This window comes from Triticum urartu, chromosome 4 (genome assembly GCF_003073215.2).
Source record: "Triticum urartu cultivar G1812 chromosome 4, Tu2.1, whole genome shotgun sequence".
In the NCBI taxonomy this organism is placed as follows: Eukaryota; Viridiplantae; Streptophyta; class Magnoliopsida; order Poales; family Poaceae; genus Triticum; species Triticum urartu.
Window position 1 is genome coordinate 44,397,698 of NC_053025.1, and position 17,474 is coordinate 44,415,171.

At 43.7% G+C, this 17,474-nt stretch overlaps 1 protein-coding gene across 1 annotated transcript; it reads right to left on the reverse strand.

Moving 5' to 3' along the window:
- Positions 1 to 667: 667 nt before the first annotated feature.
- Positions 668 to 8,171, reverse strand: LOC125553495 (pectinesterase-like). The gene is made up of 2 exons (XM_048717268.1): positions 7,782 to 8,171; positions 668 to 1,653 (listed from the first exon to the last, which is right to left on the reverse strand). Exons 1-2 carry the CDS (start codon positions 8,143 to 8,145, stop codon positions 707 to 709), a joined length of 1,311 nt encoding a protein of 436 aa, XP_048573225.1. The 5' UTR covers positions 8,146 to 8,171; the 3' UTR covers positions 668 to 706.
- Positions 8,172 to 17,474: the final 9,303 nt, after the last annotated feature.

The window sequence follows — 17,474 nt, forward strand, 5'->3', positions numbered from 1 at the left end:
TTTTTGAGTCATATCAGTCTATGTAAAAGAATTCAGTACCTTATGTTTTGTATATTTGGAAATGTCTAAAGGCGTGGTGTTATATATAACTGTATGATATGCTTTGTATGCCTTTCCCTGTAGCCTTAGTATGGTCATCGTTTTCTCTTTCATGTCCTTCATCTTAAATTAAAAAATATGAACAATTGCATTGTGCTAAAGTTTATCATTATTATTTAATTTATTTATAGGCAATAGTTCTTCTAGAAAAAAAATGTAAATTTCGTGTAACAAGCTAACATAGAATCTTCTCTGTTGCAATTGGGAGCATGCCACATGACCACTGAGCTGGCATTATTTGCAAATTCTATTAGTTGACAATGTTGATGTGTATCTTTGACACTATTCATTTGAACCACCAAATAATAGAAGTTGTTTGATTGGTAAAATATTTTTCAGGTTTCTAACCACGCGTTTATTTATTTTGTATTCGGTGTAACGCATGGTGCTATAACATAATGTCAAACCACTAAAATGTATATGCCCCGGTGCAACACACGGGCCTTGTGCTAGTAGTAATAATATAAGTATAAGTATAGAAGATATAGATAATAGTAGTATAGATCACTTTCAATGATGAGCAGAAATTATAGAGCTGGAGAGGAGGGATACAAACAGAACACACCACGCGCAAATATATTATTACAGGATCCGTATGTGTTGAGGATCAGAGAGACACACCCACACTTAGAATATATATATATATATATATATATATATATATATATATATATATATATGGTGGTTCTCCTTCCACACACAGCAGGACGTCACGCGTCCTCATGATCCTGGTATACATACGGTAGGATAGGATCGCGGGTGGATCTCTTGACCCGATCGATCTATAAATCGTACGTACTCCGATTGCTAGGATAGAGAGCACATACATAACAGGATTTAGGGGACTTATATATATCATCAGAGCCCCCCCCTTGTACGGGACGCCGGTCTCCGGCAGCCAGGCGCGGCCATCGATGAAGTTGTTCACAGTAAACTTGGCCGCCTTGGACGCCTTTTTTATGTTGTGGAAGCCAGCCCAGTTGACGCGCCCGCGCACGTCGGCTCCAGGACCCTGGTTCTCGAACTCAGCGAAGAAGACAGTGCGCGTGGTAGTAGTGACGTTAATCTTCTTATTGTCCCAGGACAACCACCCTAAGGGGTGCACTATGGCGTCCATGTAGCAGTGGATGAAGATTACCCGGGCATACGGCTGCCATGGGCGCCCGAGATACGTCTCGACGCCGCGGAGGTCCTCGCGCGTCGTCACGTTGCATCCCTGAAACGTGAACCCCGAGGCACTGTCGGCTCCGTTGCGTCCCTGGCCAGTCAACACATTCTGCTGCATGATGCCCGGGCGGCGCGCGAGAAGGGCACAATCTTGGAACACTGCGGTTGCAGCCCCCCAGATGAAGTCCACCGTCCCCGCGATTTCACATTCCTTGTAAAATTGCAGAAAGTTCTCGGCTAGCAAGGTGTCCTGGAAACCCAGGATCTGGCAGCGGTAAAATACGGATTTGTTGGAGTTGGACAGAAGGGCCACGGCTTGTTTTGCCTCCGGCCCCGCTGTGTTCTGTATGGTCACGTCTCGAATGATGATGCCTTCCCGTTGTGCGCCTGCATGCAGCAGCGCGCCATTTAGTTACCTCAAGCATGCATTCACTCATGCGCTGGTGAAATTATTTTCGAACTATGCAGAACAAGTGCATGTGAAATTTACAGATATATACTACTCCCTCCGTTTGTTTTTATAACAAGTGGATGTCTAAAACGTCTTATAAAAAGAGAATGAACAAAGGTACTAGTACAAGATAAAAAAGAGGGAACGCCTACAACAAAAATCACACTAACATTATGATCCTCCTATATACCCTGGTAATATTGCTCCTCGCCCTGAACCATGTCAGATCTGTAATCTGACTGGTCATGTTACCGCTAGATGCCCGCAAGCTGTGTGTGATAGATGTAAGAAGAAAGGTCATTTGTATGTGGTTTGTGCTGAGTTCCTGCCGTGGGAGTGTTTTCCTATGATGTGTGCGTTCCAAAGCAAGGGGCAGGGATTCTTCTATATTCCTGATTTTAGCATTGATAGGCAAGCTAGGGAGAGGATCTTTAACGTGATTGTTACTATCACTGAGGGGGCTGCTCCGACCAAAGATATAGAACATGAATTAAGCATCTATGTGGGACAGGGTTGGAGATGTTCTGCTAGGTTTTTTGCACCTCAAAAATTTGTGATGAGGATGCCTAATCCTAGGGAAGTGGATCGTGCTTTGTTTGTGAAAAATGTGAGACTGAAGCAGTGTGGAGTTTCAGTTAAGTTTTCTCCTTGGTCTGAAGATATTGAATCTGAGGGCCTGTTGGAAATTGCTTGGGTTCGAATTGGGAAGATCCCTCCGAACAAGAGATGTGATAGGACTGTGGCCTATGTGGGTGGATTAGTGGGCATTACTCTTGAGGTAGATATGTCTACTATAAATCGTTCCTCGTCTGTTAGAGCCAAAATTGGATGTTGCTCTGTTGATCAGCTGCCTGCTACGGCAGAAGGTGTCCTGGGGGGGCGTTTCTATAAGTTTACCTATGAGGTGGAAGAAGTTCTTGTCAGGAATCCTGTGATCAAAGACCCTAAGGGTGTGGAAGTGAAAGATGCACCTGCTAAACCTGATCAGACTCCTAAACGTAAACGAGCTGATCAGGAAAAAGAGGAAAAGCAAGCTGATTTCCCTGAGAGTAGCAGAGATGGTGCTGGTGCTCGTGGGGGCAAGACCTGTCGTCTGTCACCACAAGACCATGACCCCTCAGATTCATCTGATAGTGAAAACGATACATCTTTGATTATTGAAACACTGGCAAAAGAACATGAGATGGCTAGAGGAGGAACAACTCTGGATACCTCACGTTGGATTATACATATGGCCCCGCTGAAACATGAAATTGAGCCTAAAGATGTGCAGGTAAATGATATACCCACAACTCGTCATTCACTGTCTTTTGATGTTACTGGGGCTAACTCTCCTCAGGTTGTGGAGGTGGATGGTGATGTATACCCAGATCTGAAGACCTCAAGTGACTATATGGTACAGCTTCCTCCTTCTGATCACAGCGATGAGATCATTCTCACACCTCCCCTTGCGCCTGAAGTGGCACTAAGATTCAGCAAGCGTAACACGCAGGGGGACAGGAGCATATTGAAGCTAAAGCCATTAACCTGGTTCAAAAGAAGAACCTGGAAGGTAACATCAGTATACCTTGCAATAATTCTTTCGATGCTCTTTCTGATAAAAAATTAATGTATAGAGCCACTTGTATGGGGGTCAAAATACCTGATAATGATTTTACCTGTGTAAATGTTCTTAGAGAGCTGGATAGGGTGAAAGAAAATCTAGATAGTAAAAAGAACATTGGGGACAGTAATACTGATATTGAGGATGATATTTTAGTCACCAATGGACTAGGAAAATCTGTTCCTGTTAACTTGACTTGGCTTGACCAAGACGAAACTATTTTTGAACAAAAAGCTTCTGGTAAACTGAAGGATAGAAGACATAAAAATAAATCTGCCGTTAAGCTCTCTAGACCTGTGACTAGGAGCCAGAATAAGGCAGTATCCTCTGAAGATGTGTGCTGTAGTACTGCATTGCCTCCTGGCAGGACTACTAGATCTTATTTCCACAAAAATCGTTCCAAATGAGAGGGCTCATTTGGAACTGTAGAGGGGTAGGCAAGAAAGGAATGGCCACCTGCCTCTCAGACATGATTAGTGATCATTCTCTGGATTTTATTGGTTTGCAAGAAACTATGAAGAAAAATTGTACTCCTAAATGCATTAGGAGAATTGACCCTTTTGGTCTATTCCATTGGGAATGGATTCCATCTGTGGGGAAGTCTGGTGGCATCTTAGGAGGAGTGAGGCAAGATACTATGGAAATCATTTCCTGTACAAAAAGGAAATATGTTTTGCAGTTAAACCTGCACGATAAGAAGAAAAAAGCTGATTGGGGCCTGCTGGTGGTCTATGGGGCAGCCCATGAGGAGTTTAAAGAGGAATTTTTAATAGAGCTGGCTGCTAGTTGTAGTAGCATGACTGTGCCTTATATTGTAGGGGGTGATTTCAATGTCTTGCGCCATGGTGATGAGAAAAATAAAAAGATGCAGAATAATAGAGCTACTGACATCTTCAATTCCATTATCAATGCCTTGGCCCTGAGAGAGATTTATATCAGTGGGGGGAAATATACTTGGTCTAATAACCAAGCCCACCCTACCCTGGAAAAACTGGACCATATTTTGATGTCTGAAGGTTGGGAGGATCTGTTTCCTATGGCATCTGTTAGGAAGTTGGTTCGGGAAATCTCAGACCATAATCCTTTACTTCTCTCTGATGGAGAAGAGGGGCGTGAAGCTCCTAAGCCTCGTGAGTTTCGTTTCAACCTATCTTGGATTAAAGATAAAAAATTCCTTCCTACTGTGAGTAGGATCTGGTCGAGGAAAGTGCACTCCTCGGACCCTATTGATATCCTAAATATCAAACTTAAGAGGTTTAAGAATTACTTTAAAGGGTGGGGATCCAATAAGTATGGTCATGACAAGAGAAGGAAAGAAGAGCTCAGGTTGGAGTTAGCCTTGTTGGAAGAATTGGAAGAAAATGACCCCCTGTCCCCTGAAATGTACAGCACCAAAGTGGATATTAGTATGGAACTGCATGAGCTTTTGGTGAACGAAGAGATCTTTTGGTTGCAGCAATCTCATGAAAGATGGCTGCTGAAAGGGGATCTCAATACTGACTACTATCATAAGATTGCGAACGGGCGTAAAAGGAAAAACACGATCCATTCCCTGAAAGCTGGGGATGTGGAAATAGAAGGGACTAGTAATCTGATTGCTCATGCAACAGAGTACTACAAAAACCTTTTCGGACCTGCACCCGGCAATGAGTTCCATATGGATCCTGACACTTGGACCACTAATGAAAAACTTAATGAGGAGAATAATGCTGATTTGTGTCGGGCCTTTACGGAGACTGAAGTTAAGGAAGCTCTGTTTGCTATGGCACATAATAGAGCGCCCGGGCCGGACAACGTTCCTGTGGAATTCTATCAGGTGTGTTGGGATATCGTGAAGGGTGATATTATGCTCCTGTTTGAACACTTTCATAAAGGGGGATTGGACGTACAGCGCCTCAATTATGGAGTGATTACTCTTCTCCCCAAATCTGCGGGCGCGGACAAGATTCAACAGTTCCGGCCGATTTGCCTCCTGAGATGTCCGTACAAACTTATCACTAAGGTCCTAGATAGGCGAGTTGAAAAATATGCTGATAAGCTCATAAATAGGGCCCAGAACGCTTTCGTGAAAAAAAGGAACATCATGGATGGTGTGATGTCTCTGCATGAAATCCTTAACTATACTCATGTGAAAAAGAGAGTGGGTGTGATTCTGAAACTTGATTTTGAGAAGGATTACGACAAAGTCAACTGGGATTTTATTCTTGAGTGTCATAGGCTCCGAGGCTTTAACGAAAAATGGTGCGGGTGGATTAGAAGTATCCTGCACAATGGGACTGTGAGCATTAAACTGAATAACCAAGTTGGCCCTTAATTTCAAAGTGCGAAAGGGGTCCGACAAGGTGATCCCCATTCCCCTTTCTTGTTCAATTTGGCTGTGGACTGTTTAGCTAAAATGATTACAAATGCCCAAAAGAGTGGCCTGATAGTGGGGCTGGCCGCTGATCTAATTCCTAATGGAGTAGCAGTTCTTCAGTATGCGGACGATACCATCATATGCCTGGAGCATGACATTGACAAAGCTATTAACCTGAAAATGCTTCTCCATATATTTGAATTGATGTCTGGTCTTAAGGTGAACTTCCAGAAAAGTGAGATCCTCACGGTGGGAGGCGATGATAATGTGGTGAATATGTATGCAAACTTATTTCGTTGCGAAGTGGGCAGTTTTCCCATTAAATATCTAGGGATGCCTGTCAGCTATACCAACCTTAGAAATTCAGATTGGGAATTCATTGTTACTAAATATCTGAAAAAATTTGAAGCTTGGATAGGCAATGCAGCTTCGATGGGGGGGAGGCTGACCTTACTAGACTCGGTAGTCACCCAACTATCCTTATATCATATGTCTATGTGGCTCATGAATAAAACTTTCATCGAGCGCTTAGACAAACACAGAAGGAAGTTTTTCTGGCAAGGCTGCAATAAGAAGAGGAGGTACCATCTGGTTAGATGGGATAGGATCTGCAGATCCAGAGATAAGGGTGGCCTGGGCGTGAAGGATTTACACAAGCAGAATGTTAGTTTGATGGTCAAATGGTGGTGGAAACTAGAGAACCAAACGGGTATGTGGCAAGATATTGTTCGGGCGCGCTACCTGACTAATAAATCTGTGGCGTCGGTTAAGCCCAGATTTTTTGATTCCCCCTGTTGGAAAGCCCTGCTTAAAGTCAAAGATATCTATTTGGTAGGTAGAAAGATCCATTTGGAATCTGATGACCTTGTTAGAGTCTGGAAAGATTCCATAAACGGGTTGAGTCCTTTTCAGACCCTCTACCCTTCGCTGTTTGAGATCTGCAATAATCAGGATTGCACTATTGCTAATTTCAAGTCTGTGGACGTCCACTCTTTCTTTAGAAGGAGACTCACTCCTGAATTATCCCGTCAATGGGAGGAAATAAACAAAACGATCAATAATATCCAGCTGAGTCAGGGTGGGGACCGGGTCTACTGGGGGCTTAATAGCAATGGCAAATTTTCCACTAAATCTGTGTATAAATGGCTTGAAAACCCTCTTAGTGGTTGCCATTATAGATGGATTTGGAGAGCTAAGATCCCTCTCAAAATCAAAATCTTCATGTGGCAACTGTCCCAGGACGCAGTGCTCACTAGACAAGTTATGAGAACGAGGAAATGGACTGGGAATCCCACATGTTCTTTCTGTAATGAGTTGGAAACCTCCCAACATCTGTTTTTTACTTGCCCTGTTGCTAAAGTGATCTGGAGATGCGTTGGGATAGTTCTGGGTACTGAGATGTGCCCGAATAGCTACTGGCAATATTTTGCTTGGTGCCACACTTTTCTCCCTGATGGACAAAAGTACTATACGGTGGGCTTGGCTGCTGCTTGCTGGGCCATTTGGCTAGCTCGAAACCGAGCTACGTTCGAAAAGAAGCTTATCAAAACGCCTTTTGAGATTGTTTTCTCCATGTGTTCTTTCCTACTGTACTGGACAGGGCTGCAGGAGGAGGAGGGCGCCAAGGAACTGCGAAACGGTGCTGAGATGATTAGGTCGAGCACGATGCGTATGATGGAGATGTGCAACGCGGCGAGGGTGCCAATCGGAGGAGATTGAAGGGCTGCAAAACCTCGTTGGCTGGAGCTGGGCGACCTTACGATCATGCGGTGGCGTTTTGGTTCTTTTGTGGATGTCTCATGTCTCTGTCTGTAGTTAAAAACTTATAGGTGTTTGCTGTGGATATTCGGTGTTGTCTAGGTTTTCGCCCCATGACATTCGTTTCGATGGCGGGCGAATGTAGTGGGTTTCCTGGCAGTGCCCGGACTCGCTTTACCTCTTTCCCTCCTCCTGACATGTTTCTGAACTCTGTATTTCCGTTCATTTGCAATGAAAAGGGGGTATAGCCTGGTTTGAAAAAAAATCATACTAACAAAAAAGAAGAAGAAAGAAAACAGGGTGAAAATTAAGCAGGGCGAGGGCGAGGGCGAGGGCCGGGTACTTACTGACTGTGGCCGTGCATGGGGTGCCTAGAGTTCGATTGCTTTCGTTGCCGGTAATCACTGTTCGAGCAGCGCCATCTCCGATGAGCATCACATTGCTCCGGTGGAGCACTTCAACCTTCTCCTGGTACAATCCTTCCTTGATGTAGATGATGTACCTAGCCTCCCCTGGCGGTGCTGCCGCCACAGCCGCACTGATGGTGTCATGATCCCCGCTACCATCTTTGGCAACCACAGCATCCACCGGTGGGGACGCCGTCAGGAGCAGAGGTCCGTCTTCCGGCATCACCCAGCTGGGCATACCGCGGCTGGTGCTTGCTGTGGTGGCCGTCGCCATTCCAAGCACAATGATCATCATCATCATCATCAGCGTGCGCCTGGTGGTGGTGGCCATTGGAATTTGATCTACAGTAGTAATTGGAGTGAACGATGTGTGGCGGTATGGGTATATATAGAGAGAGACTAGTGTGCGCGCGGGAGACTCCATGCATGTTACCCTGCCAAACATCATACATCGAGGAGAATAAAAATCAATCTCGACCGGGACAGGACAGTGGCCACTAATATCTTGACAAAACCGACCGGATTGATGGCCTCGAGGCTAGTGAGAGCACCGGCATAAATGCTATACTAGCTAGTCCCACGCCACGCATGCTACTTCCTCACGGCCGGTAACAGTAACAGTAACACTACACACCTACGTACGCAGCAAATTTTGCCCGATAAAGTAAACAACAATGACCCGGCCGAACTTACGTGCAGGTGAACGCCGCGCGCTAGCTGCAATAATTGGCAGTCCAGTCCATCGGCGCAAGCAAAGTGCGCCCGCGCGCGCACATGCATATGACACGGTTGCCACGCGAGCTGTGTCCGTGAACAAACCACTTTGAGCATCGAGTGGTGATTGGGCTCGCCGATCATTGCTTATGTATGTGGCTGCTCGCCCGGGCTCGTGCAAGGAAGCAGCCGCTAGCTTAATTATTAATCTGCCGGGCCGATCCAGTAGCGTACGTTCAATTATCTCGTCGAGTAGGATATGCTCAATCTTAAGTGGCTTGGGCCAACTGCCCGGACGTACTTGCATACTGACCGTGTAGGTTCGCGGCAGTGCACGTGTCGTTCTCTTGATTTGGGTTCATTTGCAACAAACATGTGTGCACTGTATTGAGCTTCTGCGATGACTTCATCAGTACAAAGCTCTGTGATTTTAATCAATCTTGTGTAGACACTGTTTAAGTGTGTGACCTATGTTGGTGATGATGTGTGTATGTTCTTATTGTGCACGTCTATATATCTTGTACTCGACCTACAACCTCTCCTCTTCTACACGCGGGTCGTGGCTCCGTCATGCTCACCTTCCCCGACCTCCGGGAGCGGCAACATGTTGCTGGACAGGGCCCCATCCTGCATCAGGCCCGCGTTGCTGGCTGGACAGGGCCCATCCTGCATGAGGGCAACACGCTCTTCTTCAAGCAGCCAGATTACGCCGACAACCGCTCCATATCATTGTTGTTTAAGGACATGAAAGAGATGAGACCATTGGCTACCTCCACAGGCTAGGGTTAACGCCTTAAGAGCATCTTCAACAGACGAGCTATCTTAGCCAGTAGAACAGGATCGCGAGGGTGCCGGTCCAAATGCTTTGGTCAAAGAGGTAATGCACAAGTTGGTAAGAATCCTCATTTAGCATATGCATTCAAACAAGAAAACAAAATAAAAGAGAGAAGAAACATCAACATGTAATAGAAGCAAGACAACAAAAGATAACCACTTGACATCAAGCATTGGCAGCACGTAATGATCGGTTAGTAGGAAGTGAGGCTTGCCACACGCCTGCCGGGTGAATCATATCCAAAAGTTGTGAAGATTCAATGCATTCAAATGATACATTTCATATGATATGTAGCATGTAATGCCCCAAAAGTTTCAAGGTTTAGAACAACACCATAACAATAAGTTTCGTTGGCAACGTTCTAAGAATTACTTGAAATATACAAAAGACGCCTTGACACTGACATTTACTTACAAAAGGCACCAAAATTCACAATTTCTTAAATAATTTGAATCAAGAAAACAGAAGTTTCCAGAAAATATTGACATAGAATCCCACACAACAATCAACAAAAAGAACTGATCCTTGGCATTGTCCACCACAACAATCATATCGCTGATCTAATCGTCATGCCATGGTGCATTATGTCGCTGCCCATTCGCTCGTCGTCGCTCACATTGACAGTGGCGTTTTGCCTGGTTCATGTACACCGAAGGGGGCGATAGCTACAACCCCATCGGGCTCTTGGCCTCATTTTGCTGCTTAGTTCACAACTTTGTCATCCGGCATTTATCAGTTCACACGGCAGAGAGAGAAATACCAGAGGTTCACAATTATTCATGGATTAACTGGATGTGTTTAGTAGCTGAATTCTGGTTGAGGTAGAAGATGTTGAGTGAAGCTGAGATATACAGTACCACTTTATTGGGAGATTCAACATTTTAGACCTTTGCTTAATCCCCGAGCTGCTCCTGCTCAGCATTCTGCTTGCGCAGCTCGGCTAGAGATGCCAATGCTCAAAATACAACTATAAAAAATAATAACAGGAGAATCGATTAAATTTGTGAGGGTATCAGAGGCAGGAATACATACTAACATTAAGAACAATCAGAATTGACTTTTTGCCTCTTGTAGAATAAGATTTCACAATAAATGAATCAGAAAATTGATCGTAGTTGCAAGGATAAAAATGGAAGTTTGAGCTGGAAGAACCAAAAAAATCGCTTAACAGGGATGAAGAAGATATATCACTTTATTAGGTTTTATTGCAGAGGCAATCACAACATGCATGAACGCCAAGACGGAGGCCAGATGAGCATGTAAAGCATTCATCCATGAATAAGCTACATTCAAATTACAGCTGAAGCCAGAATGCAAGTAAAGATATTAGGATGCAAGGAGGCATGAATATTAGAAAGGAACACATGCATCATTCTATACCTGACAGAGGCCAAACAGAAGCGGAGAAACCTGAGCGCATAAACTGCAGTGGCATCGCCTTCCATTGCTTCTTGTCGGTAAAGCAATGAAACTCTCATCATGCGTGAAGGCTATCTGCACAACTGTTTCAATCCTCCAATTAACAGTAACCAACTTGGTTTTGAAATACACTTCATCAATTACACATCTATAACCAGTCTGTACAACACAATGACATGGAAGGTGACTTCTTCATGTTTTCCTGCCTACTGACTATGAATAGGAAGTATAGTATCAAACCTAAATTTATCCTTTGATTATGTGCATGCCATGTCAGAAATATCGTGCATGAAACCAAAACTGACATGAGAGGGTGGGGATGGAGTGGAGAGGAAGAGGTAACTGAAGGCACATATGACACTGTTGATATTCTTAACAAAGGCAGCATGGCCTAAATCCAAGTATACAAAACAATAGCTTCTAAAAGAACAAAGAGTTCATAAGTGAAGTTACTTTGTCCCACCTCTCAGCATATTCTCCTTTCATTCTGGCAGAGGAAATAGCCTACAATATGCAGATTAATTGAGAAGAAAATTGTGAGATGAAACAATAACAATAAGCATATAAAGAAAATTATTTTACAAAAAATTGGCAGTTAGTACTATAAGCCGCTAAGGAATATAAACAATATGCAGGTCGCCGGTGGACATTATGAATTATCCAAAAGAAAGTTAAAAAATGGCAGTTAGTACCATAATGCCGCTAAGGAATATGAACGATATGCAGCTCGCCGGTGGCCATTATGAATTATCCAGAAGAAAGTGGCATGCTAATGACAATTATCCAAAAGAGAAGTGATTCTATCTAGCATGACACATGAGTAACATATAGATATAGAAACTTTATCAAATGCAAATGGAAAGGTACAAGCAATCATAGATTATTTGACACTCACAAAGCTAAAAGCTTTTTAGTATATCTATGTACCAACGAATGAGAAAACACTTAAATATGAATCATGATACAGAGCATATCAAGCATGACCAGGCATCCTATTGGCTAAATTAATCTTCTAGAAATATCCATTTAGGATAACATGAACAACTCAAGCACATGTAGGCAGCAACATACAGTCGTTACAGAATTTTATACACATCCACCTCAAGCATGACTGCATTATGACTTTAAACAATGAAACCAGGACCTATAATATACTGATTATCAATCACTCGACTTGCATCATTACTGTTTGCCCATCACTCAACAACATGTGAAAAGAAAAATTCCCAATAGGGAGCAAGTAAGATTTGCTGCAAGCAGATCATGTCACATGGCTCATATTTTTGTGAGTTCACTTCCTCCCTGGCAGAACACTGTAAAAGGAAACAATTCAGTAATTACCAAAAAAGTTAAACGTACAAGATGAGCATATATCAAACATCTTGAGGTAAAGCACCATGAAGAGAACATATCGTTATACTCTTGATTACAACCAATGGTTTCATTGATCCTATTTTGCACAGGTCAATACGGAAGGAACCAAATCAGTCAACAGCGTGTATTTCCGAAGAAATGCTTACCCTATTTTTACAGAGATGCAGAGGGAGAGGGAGACGGCCTGAATCTGAATGTTTGTACCTGGTAGAGGAGCTTCTCGAGGATGAGGTCTGAGATATCCATGACGGTGTGGAAGCGGACAGAGAGGAAGACGACCCTGCGGTCTATGCTTGCCGAGGAGAGGCCGTTGCTGCTGGTCGCGGCGCCACCAAACTGGTCATCGAGGGCAGAGAGGATGGGAATCTTTGCGCGAGGGCGCCAACCTGAATGATCTGGGCCGTTGGATCAAGAGGCAACACTGTTGCAATGAATAGTGCCTCCTCGTGAGGTTGTTCTCGTCTTGTAAATGTGTCGAGCCAAATTCAGCACACAAGGGCCTAATAATTCCGTTGCCTACAGAAAGAATGCACCCTGTAATTCGAAATGGAAACCGGTGCATATAGCACCAATCAGTTCACAGGAAGCAATAAAGAACATGGGCGACGAACAGTTGATGGATGTAATTGTTTTCTGTTTTAACATACTCGAAAGAATAAAGATTGTTGTTAAAACTTATTTTTATTACACCACTTTGCAATGTAAAATGATCAGTCTCCCCCCAAAACTGAATACTGTTTAAAACACCAGTAACACAATGTTGAAAATAAAAGAAAGAAAAGAATATATGACAATTCAATTTTTTAAGGATTCGAATGCATTCATCACTTTATCTTAGTAGTGACATAAGCTTACGGTAAGTAGATTAGATATCTTGCAAGGCAAGCTGTGTTGTCAATTGGGTGTGTACAAAACTTTATCAGAACATGGATAGCATATTGGATTAGTGAGAGCAACGCTGAGCGAGTAATCACAAAGTGCAGAGCTCAGAGAGTAATCACAAAGTGCAGGGCTCATAATCGGCTTCTATTTCATATTTCCACGATCACAAGATACATATGCACTAAATGTTGTTATTCCCTTGCAAAACTGGAAATAATCACAACTGGCTCAAGGAAGAACTACATCAATTACAATATCATGCTTCACGGATTTAATGTGATGAACAGGAAGCAACCAGCGAGAACTTGTCCAACAACTTGAATATATCACATAGCAGAAAAAAACAATTAGCTATTTAAGACAACAATTAGTAGAAGACCAGATCATGTACTACCTCAGTAAATGCAACCATGCATCATACAAACACGTGCCATGTTGATATAGAATTACTGAAACACACACGTTGACAGCAAGAATTCTATTTACTTTTTTTGCAAGTAAAAGACTTATATTACTCAATCAAAATATCTTTACAATCATCTCTGACTATCTCAAGTATCTCATCTAGACCTGACCCTAACCAAGTCATTGTTCTATCATTAATTCTAGCAAAAGAAGCCAATCTATCACTTGCTTTATTCTGACACCGGTGTACGTGAGTAATACAAGAAGTACGACTGCTTCTAAGCTGCTTTATCTCCTGCACTACATGAGCATAGATTGATCTATCCACTTCCGTGCTCTGGATCATGTTCACCGCATTGACCGAATCAAGTTCAATATTGATGGCCAAATCACTTCTCTGTAGAGCAAGAGTTAAACCCTCCTTACATGTGCTAAGCTCCGCATCTAATGCATCCCTACATGAGTACAACTTCCTGCATGCCGAGAAGATTATTGCTCCTGCATCATTTCAAAGAATCATGCCTGCACCAGCTTCTCCATCCCAAACGAAAGAACCGTCAGAATTCAGCTTGACCCATCCTTGCGCTGGAGGTCGCCACCTGGAAGTAGCACCTGAGGCAGCAGTCTGATCGCGAGCTATGACCATCTTCCCTTTCCTTGACTCAACGTTCGTATTCATTTTAATTCCTATGATTGGGTCCAGGTAACTTTGCAGAAACCGAACAGAGATCTCCACAAGTGGTGCTGGTTTATTGTGAACCACTTCATTTCGCACATACCAGCATCTCCACAAGGTCAATAACAGCATGCACCTAGTAACTTATCTAAGGGCACCAGAACTTGGAGCAACCATTCATTCCCTGAATTCTTAATGGATTCCATAGCCGGTAAACACCAAACATTTTCCATCTTATCATATTCCCTGAGTTCTATTTATTTATCTACCTATGCAAAGCTACAACGGAATTATGGCTGAAACACGCCATGAAACTGGAGGTGTAGCGCATGTTTTTTTAAAAATGGTCGAGGTTCCCTAATCCTAGTAATGTGAGCTATGATCATTTTCACGGACCCATGGTCGTATATAATGTTCACAAGAGGCATCCCCTCTACGAAACCTACCTTTGGTGACAAAGCTATATAAACTATCTAATGGACAAAAATGAAGCTTTTGACGACCTGCATATCAATTTGTCCTACTATAATGCGATGAAGCTTTGAAACTGTACATATCAAGATTTTCATCATACCATTTAGGACTTTGAAAAAAGATATAAAAACTACACTCAACTCCTCCGCCCAAAGCTTCCTTGATAATAAACCAATACTTCAGAATAGAATAATATGAAGATCATACATGAGAACAATGCAAATCAATCTTGCAGCACATCCTAAAACCGTAAAAGCAACGGTGGTTTTTCTTCCACGCAATATTATATCACAATCATGTACCTACGCCAAACAATGAAGAAACGGTTAAACATATAGATCCACCAATGGTGGCGCAGTCGGTTGATTTCCAAGTAACACATACATGGCAGCAAAATTCAAGAAAAATGGACTATGCATTTTCCTCTGCAAACAATACAAATGTGCTCACTTAGAGAGAGCAGCCTAATAAAATAATTTTACCTAGCAACAAAACCGTGAGGCAAATTAATAGCAAGCCCTCAGTGACGCATACAGTAAACTGAACATCAAAGGAATGTGAAAGCAACCTTTGAAGCTGATTTAAAAATCAAAGCGATATTGACTCGTACAGTAAACTGAACATCCAAAAGGGGATGATGGAGGATGCTGCAGTTTTGGTCAAATTTAAGTTGAACCATTCAATTTTATTTGCAGTTCATACTACTTGTACAGTTGCAAGGTGAATCCAACTCAGATTTGAGTGGTGTAGAGAGAGAGAGGGGGGGGGAGTAGAAGGCAACCACGAGTCATACCCAGCGCTGAATCTGGCCCGTCCACACGCTCAACATAGGGAGCAGCCAAGGCATGCCCTTGAACCAAGCAGCTACTCCATGGCCTCCCTGCACACGAGTAGAGATGAGATGAGATGTCACGCACGCACGCGTAGATCAAATGAAAAAGAATAATAAGCAAAGGGGAGGAGACGATGGATGCACACACGCATCGGACGCTCCTCTTGGAGGGCATCCCGCGCCATGGGAAGGGGGGAAGGCTAGGGTTCCGGGTGATGGTTGAGATTGGACGCTCGGGCCACTCCAGCTTGTTGGGCCCGTACCTTTGCAGCCTCGCCGCTGCGTCCTCGGAGCTGATGTCGCGGTTCGCTGAGACAACGAGCTCCGCCAGACCGGCACGTCGAGACAGGAGAGCAGCGCGGCGGCAACCAGCTCGGTGACTGGAGACGAGCAGGGAGGGGGGGATAAGAGCGCGGTGGTGGCCGTGGTGGCAGCAACGGCAGTGGCTGCAGGGAGCGAAGAAGGGCGACGACACGAGGCGAACGGAGGCCACAACGCGAGGGCGAGCGGAGGCGACGACGCGAAGGCGGGCACATGCGGCGGGGGGAGCAGCTAGGCGGCGACGCGCGAGTGCGGGAGTGAGGCGGCGACGCGCGAGTGCGGGAGTGAGGCGGCTAGGGTTATCTCCACAGGAGCCACCCCTTTTATACACTTGTGCGTGAAATGATGAAAATGCCCTCGGGGGCGCCGGTATTGCGAGCGGTGGCACGAATGGGGTGAAACTATTCATTTGTACAGGGCTCCTCTTCGATCCGACGGTCAGGGTCTTCCAAGGGCTCGATCCGACGGCGCAAATCCGATCAAGCACTTCGATCCAATGGCTGGGAACCCAAACGGCTGAGGAGCCGGGAGGATCCCTGTCGATCTTATTTCTCGATTCCTACTACCGCCCACCCAATCAAAGGGAGGTCCTCGAGGCTGCATTGGCTCCTACCGCCCACCCAATCAAAGGATAAAAGCTAGCATTTTTTATTTTTTATTTTGAGGTAAACACAAAACATATTCTGAAAGCATATATATATATACATAAACACTATTCTGATCACGGGATCAGAATAATATTCTGATCACAACCTGAACTGCTTGAGTAACGCGTCTGAACTTTCCTTTGTACGAACCCGACCTTCGGGCTATCTTCGCAACCGTGGCTTCCCCCGCGAATTATTCTTGTTAGTCATGTTCTATATGATGTTAGTGCAATCTGCAAACGATTTTTAGCAACTAAATACACGTTTTAAATAGGAATCTCGCTCATAGGCGGATTTTGCACTCGGGTCGTGATGAACTCGCGTTTTTTGCAGTTTTACTGCCTGAGTTGTTCAACCTGAACTTTCCCTTGTGCTAGGTTGAACTTCCGCCAACATTGCCCAAATGGGGCTTGCTATATACCGTTGGAAAGCTATGGACACCAGTATCATGACCCAAGTTAAATTTTTGGCAAAATGTAACCGGTTTAAGAGCAGTTTTGAAAACCGTTTTTTCTTCATACAAAAAACGTGAATCGTATTTTCGATCGCATTTCTAAACCGTTTATCGGAATGAGGCATATAATATGGTGTTGAAAAGCTGCTGCAAAACTGCTCCTTCCACATGTTGAAAATTTTCCCTAATTCCCTATGGTGAAAGAGTAATATGAAAAAACATAAAATTTCGCAAACCGAACAACCGAGTTCATATTTTCGATGTCATTTCTAAACGGCTAATCCAATTGAGGCATATGATATGGCGTTCGAAAGCTTATGAAAATGCGCTACTTTTTCATGTTGAAAGTTTTTGCTAATTTTGAACGGATTAAGAGTAATCTAGAAAACGGTACAAGTCCTACCGAGTTCGTATTTTCGAGCTCATGTTTTAACCGTGTGCCCGAATGTAACAAATGATATGGCGTTGGAAAGCTTGAACAAATGCAAAACTTTTTGGTATGTATTGTTTCTCCTAATTATTTACGGTTTTAAGTCAATTTTGAAAATAGCTAAAAACGTATTTTCGCTGTAATTTCTAGGAACTTTATCGGAATGGTGC